At 38.6% G+C, this 18,839-nt stretch overlaps 1 protein-coding gene across 3 annotated transcripts in view; it reads right to left on the bottom strand.

Annotated features, from left to right (window-relative positions):
• The window catches only part of SUCLG2 (succinate-CoA ligase GDP-forming subunit beta), a 274,984-nt gene that overhangs the window by 135,664 nt on the left and 120,481 nt on the right, over nt 1–18,839 (bottom strand). For 2 of the 3 annotated variants that reach the window (XM_080830084.1, XM_080830085.1), the window contains exons 3-5: nt 6,843–6,942; nt 5,846–5,936; nt 1,126–1,278 (exon numbers count right to left, since the gene is read on the bottom strand). In XM_080830084.1, the coding sequence (XP_080686210.1) occupies nt 1,126–1,278; nt 5,846–5,936; nt 6,843–6,942 (344 nt within the window). The remainder of the gene's footprint in view (nt 1–1,125; nt 1,279–5,845; nt 5,937–6,842; nt 6,943–18,839) is intronic. The other variant, XM_080830086.1, reaches the window with a different exon arrangement.

Raw genomic sequence — 18,839 nt, 5'->3', positions numbered from 1 at the left:
ATTATTAATAATACCTTAGCTCTACAAAGCACCATTTTCTCCAAGATACAAAGTGCTCTTCATATACATTATCTCATGTATTCTCTTCACAAATGGATTGGCTTGTTTAAATCACATTAATTTTGAAAATGGCTAGGCATTATTGGTAAGCCAACATGTAAAGTCTCAATTTAACTTCCAAGGCAGTTAAGCTAAAGATGTGATATTGGTGAAAAACATTCTAACACCAGTCACCAGAATATCAGTATCTGATCTAAACAAAGAGGTTCAGGAAATAAAATTCTCACTTTTTGAAAAGAAACGAAATCATTTTCTAAAAGAAATAATGAATCCTTCTGCTAAAAATTTCTTTTTCTTTCTTTTCTGGTAAAAATTTCTAACATGATTTTTTTGATATTAAGAACTCAGAATTAAAGAAAACAGAATTACAGTTCTCAAGACCATAGATGCTTCTTCTTACAAATGAGGTAGGTTGAGAGGCACTTTTTACACATTAACCTCATTCTTCCTCACAATTCTATGGGGTGGAAATTACCTCCACTTCCACTTTAGTGATTCAGAAAATGAGGCATAGAAACACTGAGACACTTGCAGGCTGGTTAGGATTTGACCTCAGCCAGATCTGTGGCTAGAAACGAGGGCAAGATTTAAAGGATTGAGACAAACTGATAGAATCTGAACTTTTGAAGGACTCCGTTTTATATCAGCAGCACTGGGAGACATGGAAGCAGTCTCTAGCTCACATTCTCTCCTAGGAGAGAATTTCTGGATCCTGCATACTATGAAGTGGGATAGAGTTAACCCAGAAAAATGGAAAACTCACAGTCCTCCCCCATTGGTTAATTCTTGGGGCTGTGTGGATAGAAGAAATGAGGAAGGAAGAAAAAGCAGGAAGGATGAATAAAGGAAGAGAAGGAAAAAGCAAAGACGACGACCTTGGGTAGGGAATACCTTCATTCTACCCAACTTCAACTAAGCACTCAGTTAAGAAAAAGGATTCAAGTCTTCATGCTGTAAATCCCAGAAGCGAATGTACTATTACCAGCCTCAGACTGCACATTAAATCTTTAACAGCTTGTGCAACAATAATCAATGAACACAGCATAGCCAGGAATCTTAACGTACCTTAAAAATAAGTTCTGGATTAGAAGCTGCCACCTCTTCAATGTCAACGCCCCCCTGAGGGCTACCCACCATTACTGGGCCATTGCAGGACCGGTCCATCAGAATGGCCAGGTAGGTTTCTCTGGAAATGTCCAAGGCTTCAGCAACCATCACCTGACATATTAGTGAGAAAGTCAAATTAATTCAGCATTAAGCTGAGTTCCACCTGGAAATCTACATAAACTTGCTTTACAAATCAAAGAGCTTCATTTTCAGGCTCTTTAAACCCAGTGAGCTAGCGTCCAGAGATTTGAGAGTTCTGCCCTCATGGTACAGAATGCCCATCTGCACCTCCTTAATTGATCCTGCTAACTTGCTCAAGTGACAGGTATTTGGTTTGCCTCAAGGAACCTTCCTACTCTAATCTTCTCTTTTTCTTCCTTGAGAAACCTTGACACTTAAGAAAAACTCCGGGGAAGCAGTTGTTATTTTAATTTGAGACATTAACTGTACGTACATGATTTTTACTACACTGATTTTTCTCAGATCGCACTGGTAGAAAACCAAGTTTGTTGCCAACTTTCCACAGTACGTCTGATGCTTCCTATGTTTGTATACCTCTATCTCATGGATCACTGTATTTTTAATTCAATTTCTACTTCCTTTAAAATTACAAATATATTATTTGCTTGTTCAAAAATAATGCAAAAGGTACCAAAAGTATATACACAAGACAGTGACAGCACCCCCATGCTGCACATACACAGCCCTTGGGCATCAGGAGAGAGGGTGATTAGGAGCCTATATGGAACCTATGTGATCATCAGAAAAAGAAGCAACTTTCTCTGGGAGGCCATGATCCTGTGCATGCCAGGACCGTGCCTGGGCAAGAGGCAAGGGTATGGAAGGATTGCATTCTATGATCACTGTCTCAGCCCTCTGTCCCTTTGCTCAGCACAGCCTCAGCAACCGTGCGGCAGGCCTACCAGGAAAAACCACTGTTAACTTTGTATCTCTTTCCTATGCATCTACAAGCATTACAGTAGTGGAGACATCCCACACATGGAAACGTATTATACATACTTGAATGCCTCTTTTCTCTTGTCCTTTTTTTTTTTTTTTTAAAGATTTTATTTATTTGACACATAGAGAGAGATCACAAGTAGGCAGAGAGGCAGCCAGAGAGAGAGGGGGAAGCAGGCTCCCCGATGAGCAGAGAGCCCGATACAGGGCTTGATCCCAGGACCCTGAGACCATGACCTGAACTGAAGGTAGAGGCTTAACCCACTGAGCCACCCAGGTACCCTTCTCTTGTTCTTAATCTTAGTACTACAACTTGGAGATCTCTCCAAGGTCCTCTGTCTTCTTTGTGACTAGATGGTACTTATATGACAATATTTATTTAATTATGTCCCAACTGACAGTTACTTATGTGGACTTCATATCTCTAAAAGCCTACTTCAGTGTTTATTTTTATATATATACCTTTGCTTATGTGTTCTAGTATCCCTGTAGATAAGGTATCCAGAAGACTCTTCATATTCGCAATTTTGATAAGTACTACCAAACTGCCCTAGAGAGAGAGAGAGGCTGTACCAACTGACACTCCAAAAAAAAAACCTGGTAAAAGATGTCTTTGATCACTTAAAAAAAAGAATATTCATAACTAATCACTACTAGTAATGAAAATAAAAAAGCACTTTCATTGCTTTTCCTGAAAATAGTTCAGTAAAAGATTTCACCAAAAAAAGTCACAGATTAAACAGCACTATATATTAACTACCTAGATGCCATCAAACCACTAATTTTTAAGACACATGTAATGGGATAAATATATGATGGTCTAAAAAGCTATGAAGTAATGAATACAGAACTTCTTTTCAAACACATCACCAGTTAAAAATAAAATATAGGAGGCTTCATATTGATTCTTTTATCATAAATGGTAACTCATGACTATGTAAGAAATACTTCTTGGCACACAGTGTTGGGATTTTCACAGAAGCATGCTGTTTTCTGTTCACTTTCTAATAAGAGTTAGTCTAGAGAAGGAAATTTAACAATTTTCAGTAGTTATTCTGAGAAGCAACACAACACTGTAACTTTTTAGGATGTCATTCAAGAGTCCTATTCTTAATCTTCTAAAATGTTGACAGATGTGCTCTGCATTCCATCAAATTTCTATTTGTAAAGACCAGCTGCTGTCTCCAAAGTCTCCTGCTTGGTAGAAATAATGTATGACTCTTTAAGAAAATAGTCCCGGGAAAATGATGATTATCAGTGGATAATTCAAGATACATCATTATTATTGAGATCAGTTTTTTGACATTACCATGCCCTCCATATGGCCCAGGAAGTCAGAATATATTAGGCATTGTTGCAGAGAGAATCTAAATGGATTTCATGAACACTCATCCCACGAGGACCTGAGTTGATATATTTCAGAAATGTGACTTCATCTGTGACTGACACAAATATCATCAACACAACCTTTTTGTGGAGTCCTCCAGGATGGGAAGCTTTGGGGAACTACTGGACCACTGAACCGGGTTGGTTGGTTTTTGTTTTTCGTATCATGCTATTGAAACTGTGATCTGTGGATGAGTATTAGCACAAAAATTATTTGTAACAGAACTGTAATTAGAAAAGATTAAAAATATACTCGGTTCTTCCATTTCTCTCGCTGTAGAGTAGTAACCTTCGCTGGTACTGAATCATGAAGAACGTGGTGAGTAGAACAGTCTCACCTCCCATATTATTACCCAAGGGAACACAAGAGAAGTGCATTGGCACAGACTTAGAAAAAAATATCCAAAGTGTGTGATGTATGTATGTGTTTATACAACTTCTCAAACAATCTTAGAAATCTAAAGTTTCTATAATGGGGGGACTTCTATCTACTGTCCAAGATTTCATAAGTTAAAAAAAAAAAATCCATGTTCCTTAAAGTCGTACACAATGTTATTGTTATAGGAATGTGTTAACAAAAACCATACACAGAAAAAGGACAGACACGATATATGCCATTATTTCAGGGGAGTGAGAAGCCAAAGAATTTCTGCTTTCAAATTTCTATATTTCTGTAAGATTGGAATTTTTTTACATGTTTGAATTACTTTTACAAAGAGAGGAAAAAAACAATACACTACTTAAAAAAACAACACATTATAGCTGTTTCCTGGCAATGACTCAATGTACAAGCATATACTTATCGCTAGCCTTTTAGAAACCTATCTACAAACTAATTTTATGCATTACCATACAGCGTGAATCTGCTTTAGGTATTTTAATATGTTTTTAAAAAGTACCACAAACTCTAATCTAAAAACTCATATAGCCATATAAAACAATGAATTCCTACAAACAAAAACACGAATCATGTCCTCTGTGGACAAATTTTGAAGAAGTTAACACAGGTAAAGACTCATAGCCAGATTTAAAAGGCAAATAAAAGCACTGTGTTGGGCCAAACAAAAGTCAAAACAAAACACTTTTGAGTTTTAAAACAGTTCTTACATCTGAGGAGGAGTGGGAAAGGGAAACCACCACAACCAGTTTCCTTGGTATGCTGTCTTGCCATTTATAAAAGCTTTATGTTCTCAGAATGAAGGAGCTAATGACCACCAGGATTTCCATCTCCCTCTTTCAGACCAAGAGAGACCCAAGAGAGCCCCCGCCATGGTACACTAAGAACCAACTGGCAATTTTTTGTTTTTTTGGTCATCTCAAAAATTTTCTACCCTTCTCACTCTGAGAAATTGAAAACAGAATACACTGCCTCAGGTTCCCCAAGCAGGCACACTGATGGTGGAGACCATCATCGGTGATGCTGTGTCCACAAAGCAGAGAGAGACTCCCCAAAAGCCTGGATCCCCATTCACTGTTATGACAGCGTCTTCTAACTATCTGTGCCTGCCAGGACTGGGGTGTGGGATCTTGTCATCACACAGGAGCCAACGCTCAGAAGGGTTCCCATCTTGGTCTTTTGGTGTAATGTTTTGCTGGAGCGGACTTGAAATTTGAACAAAGGCCCCTGTATGTTTTTGAACTGAGTCCTGCAAATCAAGTAGCCAGCAGTGGTGTCTCTGAGTACCAGGAGGGTGCATAAGGTGGACAGGCTGACAGGAGCAGAGTTAGGTTCTGGCCTTGGCTCTGCACCCACAATTTTATGACTGAGGTGGGCCACTTGATTTGGGGTTTTATGTTCCGTGTGTGTGCGTATGTGCACGAGGTGCCCCCTAGAGACACTTGGGAACCCCAGCAGACCACTCACCCACGATACGTGCAGTGATAATAGTGGATTTCAGTGGTATTAATCTCAAAGTAAGGTAAAGTGACACTTAGAAAACCAATCACAGCAGGTAACTCTGATTCTCAGGACGAGGGTGGGGTTATGGAGGAGCAGAGAATGTCCACACCGAGGAGTAAGAGCTGTCACTCAAAGCCCGTTCAGCTTTAAACAACCTGGGCCTGCGTTCTGGAAGGGAAAGCCGTCGATTCCATCACTCACCCACATCTACTTTTACTAAATGCTAATGATAATAAACACTCGTACTATTACAGAACCCTTACGTTTCTCCTCAAAGTCATACCACAACCTAAATAGATCATAGGAGGTTTAAAAAATAAAATGGTGTATCAACGAAGTGTAGTGCTTCATCAGGTTGTCAAAATTGAAATAGGATTTTCTCTTCTTCTTTCTAACACATACAAAGAAAATGACCCACAGCATTCGTATTACCTTGTTAACTTTCACACCTTCTTTTGGAGTTTGTTTTGTTGCTAGATTATACCCAATCATCTGTTTAGCCAGCTGTCCCACAACTTGAGGGCTGAGAGAGAGAGAGAGAAAGGAAAAGAAATCAATGTCTATGCTGAAAATTATTTTAAAGCAGACTGCATGCCATGTCCTCATGTCCAGCTCCACATTCATCGAGTCCGTAGGGCTTTCTGCTCATGTACTAGGTGCCTAGCCCTCTTCCGGAGGCTCACGGAGAAAAAAAATACATATTGGGGGGGAGGAGGAAAGAGAAAGGAAGGGAAGGGAGAGGAGGGAAGGGGAGGGGAGAAAAGGAGGAGAGAGGGAAAGGGGGCAGGGAAAGGGGAAGGAAGGAGAGGGGAGGGAAGGGAGATTCTTGCTTCCTTCTGCTATTCTCTCTCCCCAAAATAAGTTACTTTCATAGTAGAAAGACACTGCTGAAATGCATAACAGAATTATATATGAGGTCAATAACAAAGACCTGACTTGGGCAGTGTGAGAAGTATTGGCCACTGAGGGGCACAAGGGAGAGGGTGAGATTCAAAGTAGATAATGAAAAGATAAGTGACAGAAAGGAAAGGGAAAGTGGGCAGTGCTGGGCCCTGATACCCGAAGGCTTGGACTATCATACAGGAGGGACAACTGAAGGCATTGGTACTGGGGAGCTACTGCAGGTTCTAGAATAGGCAAGTGACAATATGGAGGCCGCATTTATGTTGTTGTTTTCAACATTTATGATGAATCACTGATTGTCTACAACAGAAGGAGCGTTGAGTTTTCACCAATTAGTACAGAAAATATCCTTTTGTGAGATAAAGAATACTTGGGCACCACAGAGTCCTCTTACCTTTAATTCATTTCCTTTTTTGCTACCTCTTGCTCCCAACCCCATTCTGACCATCTTTCTCAGTGTTTCCTTCAGTCATGAGCAAAATCTCCCATAACTGCTTAGCCCAAAGACCCAGAATTAAAGACTTACTCTTTTGTTAAATGAACGCCTCCTTTCAAACCGCTACTGAAGACACCTTTTCCTCTTCCTCCAGCTAAGATCTGGGCTTTTAAAACAAATTCTTTTGCATCTGAAAAAGAAAACCCAGAGTTGGTAGTGGATTTTATTTATTTATTTATTTATTTATTTATTTATTTATTTTCAGCAACAAACAATGTGGAAGTGCATATACCTTCCAAAAATGGTAAACGCTCACTTAAATTAACTTTGAAAATAAAGGCATAAGGAACTTCAAAAAAACAATAGCTCACCCAAATACAAAGTCTTTATCGAGGACATTAAAATATCCTACCAGTTTAATCTAATACTCAACCATCCCAAGAGAAAACAAGGCATGTGTTCCCTTGATCTTTTGAGTGTCAGAAGATGCTAAATAAATCCAGGCCAGAGGTATTAATTTTACTGTGTAATGACACTCCCATGTTGCAGAGGCACTAATCTGCCAGTCAGAAAAGCTAACTACCTGTCAACCAGCTGAGATGTCAAAGGGAAGGCTGGAGTACATGGGGGAGAGGTTTAAGACAAGATGCAAAGGGAGTAGTTAATAACTGTATTCTGGGAAACCAACAGATTTCTGAGTGGATGTTCTAGATATTGATGGGACTGGATGAGGGAGGAAGAAATGGATTAAAATTGAAAGCAAGCAATATTTCTGAAGGTTGGCAGTGTAACAAAACATCCTAGGGGAACATGGTGGTGGGATTTTCATTTCTTTTTTTCTTTTAAGATTTTATTTATTTGTTTGACAGACAGAGATCACAAGTAGGCAGAGAGGCAGGCAGAGAGACAGGAAGGGAAGCAGGCTCCCTGCTGAGCACAGAGCCTGATGCGGGGCTCGATCCCAGGACCCTGGAATCATGATCTGAGCCGAAGGTAGAGGCTTTAACCCACTGAGCTACCCAGGTGCCCAAGGGATTTTCATTTCTTGACACACTCAAGGAATGGGGGATGTGACTGCTTTTGACCTTTGTGAACCGACTCGTAAGCTCAAATATCTTCATGGGCCTGGCTCAAAAGCTACATGTGTGAAGCAGCCCAGTGACAGAAATGAGGTCTTCAGCAAACAGGACAGCTGCCCACCCCTCATACATCCATGGAAAAAAAAATAAGAGAAAAAACAGGCAGCTTTCAAATCAAACAGGTTTCATAAAACAAATAGTACATACATTTCTTCTGGTCACAACTGGCACTCTCTGTCGGTCATTCATCTTCGTCTAAATTCAGAAAACTAAGTCAATCTTCTATAAGGTTCTATGAGTTTTCTGGTTTAACAGCAGGTTCAGAATCTGCAGACTGGGCTGCCATCAGGCCTCCATCCCATATCCCACTGTTGACCACTAGCAAGTTACTTAATGTCTCCAAGACCCAGTTTACTCCATTGTGAAGAAGCCATGGGACTTTTTTGAGAATTAAATCATACATGTGAATACTTTATCTCAAGAGCCTGAAAACTCTTATGATTAATGAAAGACTACTGCCATAGTTAGCTCATTTTATTACTTTACTATATTATAAAGAATCAAAAGGATCATTGCCACTTGGGCAGATATGGATAAGTAATAATATTAATAATAAGAAGAGGAGAAGGGAGTTGAGGGAAATTGGAAGGGGAGGTGAACCATGAGAGACCATGGACTCTGTAAAACCACCTGAGGGTTTTGAAGGGGCAGGGGGTGGGAGGTTGGGGGAACCAGGTGGTACGTATTAGGGAGGGCACGGATTGCATGGAGCACTGGGTGTGGTGCAAAAACAATGAATACTGTTATGCTGAAAAGAAATAAAAAATTTAAAAAAAAATAATAAGAAGTTTGCTGTGTCTGCCACCATTCACGTAAGGTGAGGACTCCTCCGTGAGTGTTGGCCGTTTTAGCTATCTCTGTTAAGGCTCTTGTTACTCAAGGCAAGCAGGCAAAGGTTACCAGAGAAGGAGCCATAGAGTGTTTTATCATGAAGGCAACAGGGAGCTACAGAAAGATCTGGCATTATGACAGCACTGGGTAAGACAGCCACTCCAGATGACGTAGTCAGTTATTAGGATTCACTGTCTTTATTAGTTGGTCTTCCTTTCTCCTATATTTGCTTACACTCCGGAAACTAGGGTGCACTTTCCTTCAGAAACAAGCAGAGCACCTTCTTTGATGCCCTTGACGCCCTCCAACACTTGCTGCTGCCATAGATATGAACCATTATAACATCCGTCAAACCCACATCTTACAAACTGGCTCGAGTCTAAGTGGGTAATGAACTAGCTATGATGACAACTTATTATGAGAAAACACACGAGGAAAGAAACCAAGTAGAACGAATTTATTTTGTAGTTAGGCCACGGCGTGTAAGGACAGCAGTAAGAGCAAGGACTGTGGAGTTAAACAGACCTAAACTTTCCAACCTCTGCCCATCACTTTCTCCATAGACAGGAAGAGAATGAGGCTCAGAGAGGTAGAACTGTTTTTCCTGTCTGTAACATGGTTATAATGAAGTAATCGTCAGTGGTAGGATGATGTGAGGAATAAATGAAAAACAGTAGGTAAAGTGCTTATCTCAATGCCTGGCACATTTAAAAGAAGTCAAAACATGATAGCTATCATCACTAACTGTTTTCAGCAATTAACCCAAAAAATGGCATTTGGAATTTGTCTTTTTGGAAGACATTTCTTAATTCCCTTTTGAAGACAAGAAGTAGAAAAAATAATTTTTGCTGTCTACTCAAATTTTTAATTGTGATCATTTCAAATTCTTTAAAAATGGTAACCAGCATTCCACTGCCATTATCAATTTTCATATGCTTGTCATCCAGAAGAAAGAGATGCTTTTCTTTATGAGCTTTCCAGTGGCAAAAGTTGAAAGCCAGACAGAATACCTAATTGGGCACTGTTAATTGGCACTACATAGGCTTAATTAAATCAGCCTTAGGCACAAACCATCAAGACAAAGGAACAGTTGTAGCCTCAGTGAAGTGTTGTCAATTACACGTGTCACCATTTGACTATGCGTCAAAGGACTCCATGCCACCCAGCTGGTAGACTGAACAGCCACTTGGAGACTGGGCATCCATACTGGGACAAGTGTCAAAAGACAAAGGAAAAGACTATATCCAATCTAGGTACATCTCCTGCATCTTATACCCCAGGCCAAAAATAAGTTCACTAAAATCATCTCTTCTTGTTAGATCTCAAGTGCTAAATCAGTATAGTATGTCAATAGCCCAAAGAAAAGCAAGTTTTTCTCATCTGGACTGAAACTCACATGAAGTAATTTAATTCAGTTATTTACTCAAAGGGCTGAAAATTAAGTGGCCAAACCCTACTGAACAGTATCTAGTCTTTTCATTCAGTATTAATCAAGTTGATTTCACACAATGTCACAGTTTCCATTTTATTTAAAGATCTGATTTCTCCAAATACACAAATTTCTGGGTTGTTTTTTGTTTGTTTGTTTTTCACATTACCTTCCAATTCCCAGGTAAAATTACAAAAAAAATCCCCGACATGAAATCCAATTTTTGTCTAACACAAGATGATTTAACCATACTTTAGGATAACAAGCTAAAAAAGAGACAGAGGGGAGAAAAAATAGCTACTCTAATAGATTTTGTATGGAAAGATAGTGCACTTACATACTGATAACCATATTACCGAGCCCAAGTTAGTAAAACCTGAGTGTGTATAACACTGAATTCCTTGCCCATAACTACTACTCTTATATGCAGCAGCCTGAATGTGCAGTGAATTCACTTTATTTTCTTCCTTTTCTGGTGAGTTTCTGATAATGAAGAGTGCTCACAAACAACTAGGATTCCGCTTGGTTATATGGGAACCAGTTACTGTAATTTATATACATTTTAGGAGAAGAATTGTAAGCAACATATTTGATAAGCTTCTAAGTGTGTAAGATTCTCAACTACCATATCACTTATGAGAATAATATTTGTAGCCATTTAGGAAGCCTAAAAAAACCCATGCTGTGATCTTCTTGTTTGATTCTATTAGGTATATTAAAATAATGCTTTCTCAAATGTTTTCTTCTCATACCTTACCACAAGTGTCATTCTAATTACAGTAACACAGTTTTATACCAATTTTTATAGTCCCTCAATAGTCCCAGGCTGGATAATAAATATCCTTGGAAGCATTATTAAATCTAAAAGAAAAAAAAATAAATTCATTAAGGGAAGCATAACCTAAAGAGAATAAATATGAAATGTTTTTAATCAGACAAGTTTTATAAAACTAGTTCACTCTGCTTTTTAGAGATGGCATTCTGAAAATATACTTATACAAAATAATGCTTATAAGAAACAGTTTAGAACCACAATGCAAAAGGACCTAGAAAATGTCTGAAAATGTTCATTAGGAGTATCGATAAGAATGTTATTTTCAACTATCTTTTTAAAACAGTTTAGTGAATTCAACATTGCTCTCTTCAAAAACGTAACAGCTTCCTAAATGTAAATGCAGCACTGTATGGATGGAGGCTACAAAGGTGATCATCTATTTTGGGCCGGTAACATTGGAGTTGTTGGGGGAAGTACAAATTCCATGGTTCACCGCCGGAGCAAAATTGAAATAACCAGTTTTCAGCACAATTCATGGCATAATTTCCAGCATGGTGATCAGCTTTCATGAGGTTTGACAGGATTCTTAATTGAGAAAGTTACAATGTATTTCAGATTGACCTACTACTGGAAGGCAAGGAGAAGGAAGAGGGTGAAGAAAGAAGAGTCGAAGATATTACAGAATGAGGAAACTTTGTAAAGGACATACAATTATAGGGTGATAAGGTAGAGGCCTAAGTGCCAATTTCCCAAAGAAAATGAGTTAACTTCTGTGATTTCATGATGACCCTAAAACCCAAACTTAAAATTGGAGAATTACCTATCTTTGATTACTGTAATATCTCCTGTGGATGGAGTTCTATTTCCTCAAGTTATAATGTGGTCACTGGGAATTAGATAATATTACAATGACCCTTTCCATATGCTCAGTGGCATCCCTGAAACTAAAACAATTATTTCAACTTTCAACATGTCTGACATGGGCTTGCCCAACATTGGAACAAAGAATTTCAAGTATGCAAAATGTCAGAATAAACTATTTCACCATTGGTCACATCCCTTGATTGATCCCTGGATCCCCAAGAGGTACTTGGATCCCCTACCCATCAAAGATTTAAATTGCATATACCTGAAACAGTCATTTTTAAAGTAAAAGATGGAACTAGGGCCATCTCTAGGATAAGTTTTGTGACAAGAACAGCTAGGAAGTTGTTTAGGGAGACATTATTTTAGTAGTTTTTTGTTTGTTTGAGAGAGAGAGAGAGTGGGGGAGGGGCAGAGAGAGAAGGAGGAGAGAGAGCATCTTAAAGGATGCCCCATCAAGGGGCCCCATGTGGGGCTCCATCTCACAACCCTGCCATCATGACCTGAGCTGAAGCCAACAGTCAGATGCTTAACCAAGTGACCCATCCAGGCACTCCAGGGAGACCTTATTTTACATTAAGAAATCCTTCACTGATAAAGCTTTTATGTAAGTTTTAAATCTTAAATTTCCTATCAAATATTATAGTCAATTAATTCCATATTATCTAAAGTAATTCCTTCATCTGGAGAGTGTAGGGGCATGATAATACCACCTGGAACAGTTTAGGTAATAATGTCATCATAAGACAACACATTTTGCTTTTAAGGAAATAATTTTAATTTTAGTTCCTATAAAAGTTTCTAAGTTAAAGTTTGACAAATCATCATTTTTTTCATTTTGCCATACTTAAAAAATATTACACATGTATTATTATATTACAGCTCTGATTAAAATCTGTAATGATAAACTAGCCTACTCGTCTGATCATATCACTGATGTTATTAATTGCTTTCATAACTATTAATACAGACTTCATTGGTGATAAAATTTTTAAAGCTAGACAGAAGTTACCTCAGAAAAGCTCAATTCAATTGTAATATCTTACTCTTTCTATAGTATAAGATTAATAAAACAATCTTACATGTTGGCTATTAAATTAAAAGATGTATTTCTTGGGTGCCTGGGTGGCTCAGTCATTAAGCATCTACCTTCAGCTCAGGTCACGATCCCAGAGTCCTGGGATCAAGCCCCGCATCTGGCCCCCAGCTTGGTGGGAAGCCTGCTTCCCCTTATCCCACTTAGCTTGCTGTGTTCCCTCTCTTACTGTATCTCTCTCTCTAAAAATAAATAAATAAATAAATAAAATCTTAAAAAAAAAAAAGATGTATTTCCTTTTTAAAAAGATTTTATTTATGTATTTTAGCGGGTGTCTGGGTGGCTCAGTTGATTAAGTATCTGCCTTTGGCTCAGGTCATGATCTCAGTGTCCTAGGATTAAGCATTGGGCTCTCTGCTCAGTGTGAGGTCTACTTCTCCCTCTCCCTCTGTGCGGTCTCTCTCAAATAAATAAAAATCTTGTAAAAAAAGAATAATAAAATGAGTCTCTTGTAGACATCCTATCAACGGGCATTACTTTTTAAATCCAATCTGATAACCTGTGTCTTTTGATTTGAGCATTTAGCCCATTTACATTCAAAGTAACTATTAAAAGATATGAATTTAGTGCCATCGTATTACCTGTAAAGTCACTGTTTCTGTATACTGCCTCTGTTCCTTTCTGGTCTATGTTACTTTTGGGCTCTCTGTTTGCTTAAAGGATCCCCTTTAATATTTCTTGCAGGGCAGGTTTAGTGATCACAAATTCTTTTAGTTTCTGTTTGTCCTGGAAGCTCTTTATCTCCCTATTCTGAAAACAGCCTTGCTGGATTAAGTATTCATGGCTGCATATTTTTCTCATTTAGCACCCTGAATATATCATGCCAATTCCTTCTGGCCTGCCAGGTCTCTGTGGAGAGGTGTGCTGCCAGCCTTATGTTTCTACCTCTGTAGGTTAAGGACCTGATTTCAGGATTTTCTCTTTGTCTTTGAAATTTGCAAGCTTCACTATTATATGTCTAGGTGTTGACCTATTTTTATTGATTTTGGGAGGGGTTTTCTATGTTTCCTAGACTTGAATGCCTGTTTCCCTCCCCAGATTAGGGAAGTCTGCATCTATAATTTGCTCAAATATACCTTCTGCCCCTCTCTTTCCTCTTCCTCTGGGACCCAATAATTCTAATATTTTTTTCCCTTTATGGTATCACTTATCTCTCAAATATTTCCCCGGGATCCAGTAGATGTTTATCTCTGTTTCTTGGTTTATTTAGTCTCCATCATCTTGTCTTCTATATCACTGATTCTCTCTTCTGCCTCATTTATCCTAGCAGTTAGAGCCTCCATTTTTTTTAATGGAAGTTTTTATTCCTCCTTTGTTTTTGTTTCTCTTAGAGCCTCCATTTTTTATTGCATCTCATTAATAGCCTTTTTTATTTTGATCTGATTAGATTTTAGCTCTTTTGTTTCTTCAGAAGGGGATTCTCTAGTGTCTTCATGCTTTTTTCAAGCTCAGTTAGTATCTTTATAATCGTTATTATGAATTCTAGTTCTGACATCTTACTTATGTTCATAATGACTAGGTCCCTGGCAGTTAGTCCTGCCTCTTATTCTCTTTTTTGGGGTGAGTTTGTTCGTCTTGTCATTCTGTCAAGAGAAGAATACATGAACAAGAGAACAAAATGCAAAAATAGCAACAACAACCCTCCCAAAATTTACACTAAACAAATCAGAAAAGATCAGAAACTGGGGGGGAAAAAAAAAAGAAAGAAAAAAGAGAGAATATAATCAAACAAGTGAACAGAACAGAGCAATACACTAGATCTTAGGTGTATTTTGCTCTGTTTATTAGAAAAAACTAGATCCCAAAATTGTAAAGAAAGAAAAACTTATATATATACAAAAATAAAACCAAATACAATGAAAGGAAGCCAAAAATGAAAAAAAAAATGTGTATATAAATGTAAATGTAAAAATTAAAATTAAAAAAGACTTAAAAAAGAGTTGTTAAGGGGTGCCTGGGTGGCTCAGTCGTTAAGTGTCTGCCTTTGGCTCAGGTCATGATCCTAGCATCGTAGGATCGAGCCCCACATCAGGCTCCCTGCTTGGCAGGAAGCCTGCTTCTCCCTCTCCCACTTTCCCTGCTTATATTCCCTCTCTCACTGTCTTTTTCTCTATCAAATAAGTAAATAAAATATTTTTTTAAAAAAGAGTTGTTAAAATAAGAAATTAGTTGAAAAGGGAAAAATATTTTTAATTGAAAGACTAAAACAATCCTGAGAAAAAAACATGAATTCTATATATTATCTTTCCCTAGTGCTGGATTTTTGCAGTTCTGCGTGATCCATAAACTTGGTCTTAGCTGGATGTTCCTGCTGGTCTTCTGGGGAATGTGCCTGTTGCACTGACTCTTGGGTGTCTTTGCCCAGATGTAATTGCAACCCTCTTGCCAGTGGGCCAGGTTCAGTGAAAGCAGCTCTGGAGCTGATAGGGGTAAAAAATGGTAGCGACCCCATCTCCAGCCCCAGAGCTGAAGGCTCGCACACCTGGCTCTTCAGTGTGCCCTCAGGAAAAAGCAGTCAATCATTCTTATCTTCCTGGTTTCTGTCTGCACTCTGTGTTCATCCAGCCTGTGACTGAGCATTTTTATCTCAGGCACTCAACCTTACTTCAAGTCTCCAAACTTGGGGTCTCACTGAAGTTCTGCCGCCTGCTGGGCCCCTGCTCAGAGAGTGGTCATCTGACCATTGGCCACACCCAGATTTCAAGATGTTTCTTTCTCTTTCACAGAAATATTACTAGTATTCTGAGATCTCCCACATTCTTGATCAGAAATCTTGTCTTTTCCCTATTTGTCTTGGTATGTCAGTTCCTCTACTTGGCCCTCTATTTGGTGAGAGGTGCCATATGCTACTGTCTGGACTCTGCCATCTGCTACCATTCTGCCACCGATGGTCACAGTATCACTGGTTTCCTCTAGGCTTCTCCCTTGCCACAATCAAGGAAGATCTTTCAGCTTCCCACAAGTGTTCAAGGAAAGTAGCTGAGCCCTCAGTGACACAGCTTTTCCCTTTATAGGCCAGACTCTGTGCCAGATGCACACATTCTCTAGGGGACAATGGCACAGTCATGCACTGCCACACTCTAACCCCAAGACCTCTATCCCTCAAAGCTGCAAGGTCACCTCCAGGGTGACTCACAGAGATCATCTCACAGAGCCCTTCCACTAACCAGCTCTGCTCCGTAGAGACCCGTCTGTCAGACAGGCCCCTATGTCTGATTTCCTTCTCGCAGGCCTCTGAGCCCGCGCAAATCAAGAAATAGGGCTGAGTACTTGTTCTGTACTACTGAAAAAGTCACCGCTGTTAAAAAGCACCTAGAATGTTCTCAGAAAATTAGGAGGTCCACCTACCCAGTGCTCATAGAAAACCTATTGGTTTTCTATGCTCTATTGGTAGAGCAGTCCCATTTCTATAAAAATCAACTAGAAAAATAAGGATCTTTCACTGCAACATAATTATAATAGTGAAACAATTGAAAAGAGCCAAAATATCCATCAGGATGTGGACATTTGGAGTTGGAAAAAAAATTGTTTATAGCCACGTAAAGAAATAATACTATATATTCATTAACAATGATTAAATATATCTTAAATATATCTTTTGTGTGAACGTGGGAATACGTCCACACACACTATATGCTCCAAATAGACCTTAATGATCAGTATTTAAAAAAACAAATACATTTGCGACTAGTTATATAGTCACGATGAAATCTAAATGAACACTCAACTATTAACTGAGGTTATCTTAAGGTGCTAAGCACTGGTATTACAGGTGGAGCATTATATCCTTTCAATACCGATTTACATTTTTCCCAATTATCACATGTTGTCCTAAAAACAAATAAAAAATAAAAACTTAAAATGTGAGATAAACATAGGCAGTTATCCATAGTAGTGTATCTTGATTGTTTCAATGTTCCCTGCTATATAAGCCTTTTTAACTCTATCATATGAGTCAGGGACGCCTATATATGCAGAGGCCTCCAGAAGACATCTTTGGGAAACACGGCTCCACATCTACCAACATGACATCCTAAAGTGTCATGCAACAAAACCGAGAGTGACTGGAGAATGTGCTACCCTTTTCAAACATCTGCTGAGGATCTACTCTGTGGAAATTCAGATTAAAAAAAGAAGTCAGGGTCCCTGCCTTTCAGAAACTTAAAACCTCCTGAAGAAAAGAGATACAATTACTAATAAATAATAAGACTGTAATAAATGTTAAGAACACAGTGTAGTGAGAAGTGTAGTGCCGAGTCAAGGAAGAGATGGGTTTTCCAGTTAGACTGGGCTGGGAAGTGAAGACATGAAGGGGTCAACAACCGAGAAAGGTTACTTTGCTTTTCCATCTGTATTTGCTAGGCTTCTTAGTTATCTATTTAAATTAGACATCATGAGAACACCACCTCAAATAAACCAGTAAAGCACACCAAGATTCAGCACTGCAAATCACTCACATTTGTTATTTCAGATCTTCAGAAAATCTCTCCATATTAAGTTTATTTCCCTATATTCAAGAACAGAAAATAAACAGAAAAACACACTTAAGGCCTTTGTTAAATTTCATTTTTTTCCCTAAGTGCTTTTAAGATAACCCATAATTTTATCATAGTGGTCTTAAAAAAAAAAGAAGAAGAAGAAGAAGGAAAAAAAAACACCCAAAAGCAGGTAAGCTAACTCTGAAACAGGGCTCCTGTAACAGCTCCCAAGGGATCAGTGAAATTCAAACCATGCCACGTTTAACGGCAGCAATAATGAAGGACATGTCCACTGACTCCCAACCTGCAAATAAACACAGATTCCAGACTTAAAATCTGCTACAATTCCAAATGCCAGAGATACAGAATTCCAAACAATGGCTTGGTGATGTTGCCATAAAAAAGAACCCAGACACTTTCTATTTTCCATGTTAGGGTGGTAAAGTGGTGTATGACCCACTGGAATTCAACAGAGACCAGAAATGACCTATGCCAAGAGAGATGGGAGATCCCAGACCCCTTGCCCATGATGCACACATCTACTGAGGTCCAGTCTCATTTGTTATGTCACTTTCAAATTACATTGAGTTTTAAATTGCAGTGTCTTGCTCTTTTATTGCCTGTCCAGATCCATTCATAGTGTCTGAAATCTAAGTCTATTGCTTGAATGTTAAACACAAAGAAGACTTTGGATTATATCCTGGAGGGCAAAACTGTGGAACTTCCATGAACTGGGAAGAGTTTATATTTGGTTGACTTTCAAGGGTTGTGAAGGTTGGAAAAATACTTACTTTTTCCTTTTCTATGACAGCTTTCTTTGGTTTCCTCCTTCCCTTCCTTCCTTCCTTTCCTTTCCTTCCTCCTCTTGTCCTTACAGTTTTGTAAATACATCCAAGATACTCAAGTGCATGTTCAACTATATCTAAGATCACTGTCTTCATTTTCAACAGGTCCATTCAATAGCCACAGAGATGAGCACTGACTTCAAACTCTACCTCCCATCACCTCCTCCTCAGATCTACACTCAAATAAGGACTTACATGTTTATATACCCAAGAATTGGAATGCTTGATAAATCAACCTGTTCTATACCTAACCTCACACACCATAAAACCTACACCTATTTTCTTGGGACTGTCTTCACAATATTTTTTTCTGATTATCTCTGAAGCATTCAAGCTAGAATAGCCCCTTTCTTTTTCCTTTTTTTTTTTTTTTTTTTGCTAGGACTTTCAGCATCTTAAAAAAAAAAAAATGCCTCATTCAAGCAAGAAATCATACTAGAGGGAGACAGGCCAAGTGTTACAAATAGGAAATTAAGGAAATCATAAACTGCTATGTATTTTACTTCCTGGGGAAAAATAATAATATTTTTTTGAGTTGACTTTGGAATTGCAACACCTAGAACAACATAGAAAAATACCCAAGAGCTAGTATCCACATCTGGTAAAATTCAAAGAAAATTCTGGCAGCTT

This window comes from Martes martes (genome assembly GCF_963455335.1).
Source record: "Martes martes genome assembly, chromosome: 1".
Taxonomy (NCBI): Eukaryota; Metazoa; Chordata; class Mammalia; order Carnivora; family Mustelidae; genus Martes; species Martes martes.
This window is presented reverse-complemented; position numbering and strand designations above follow the sequence as displayed.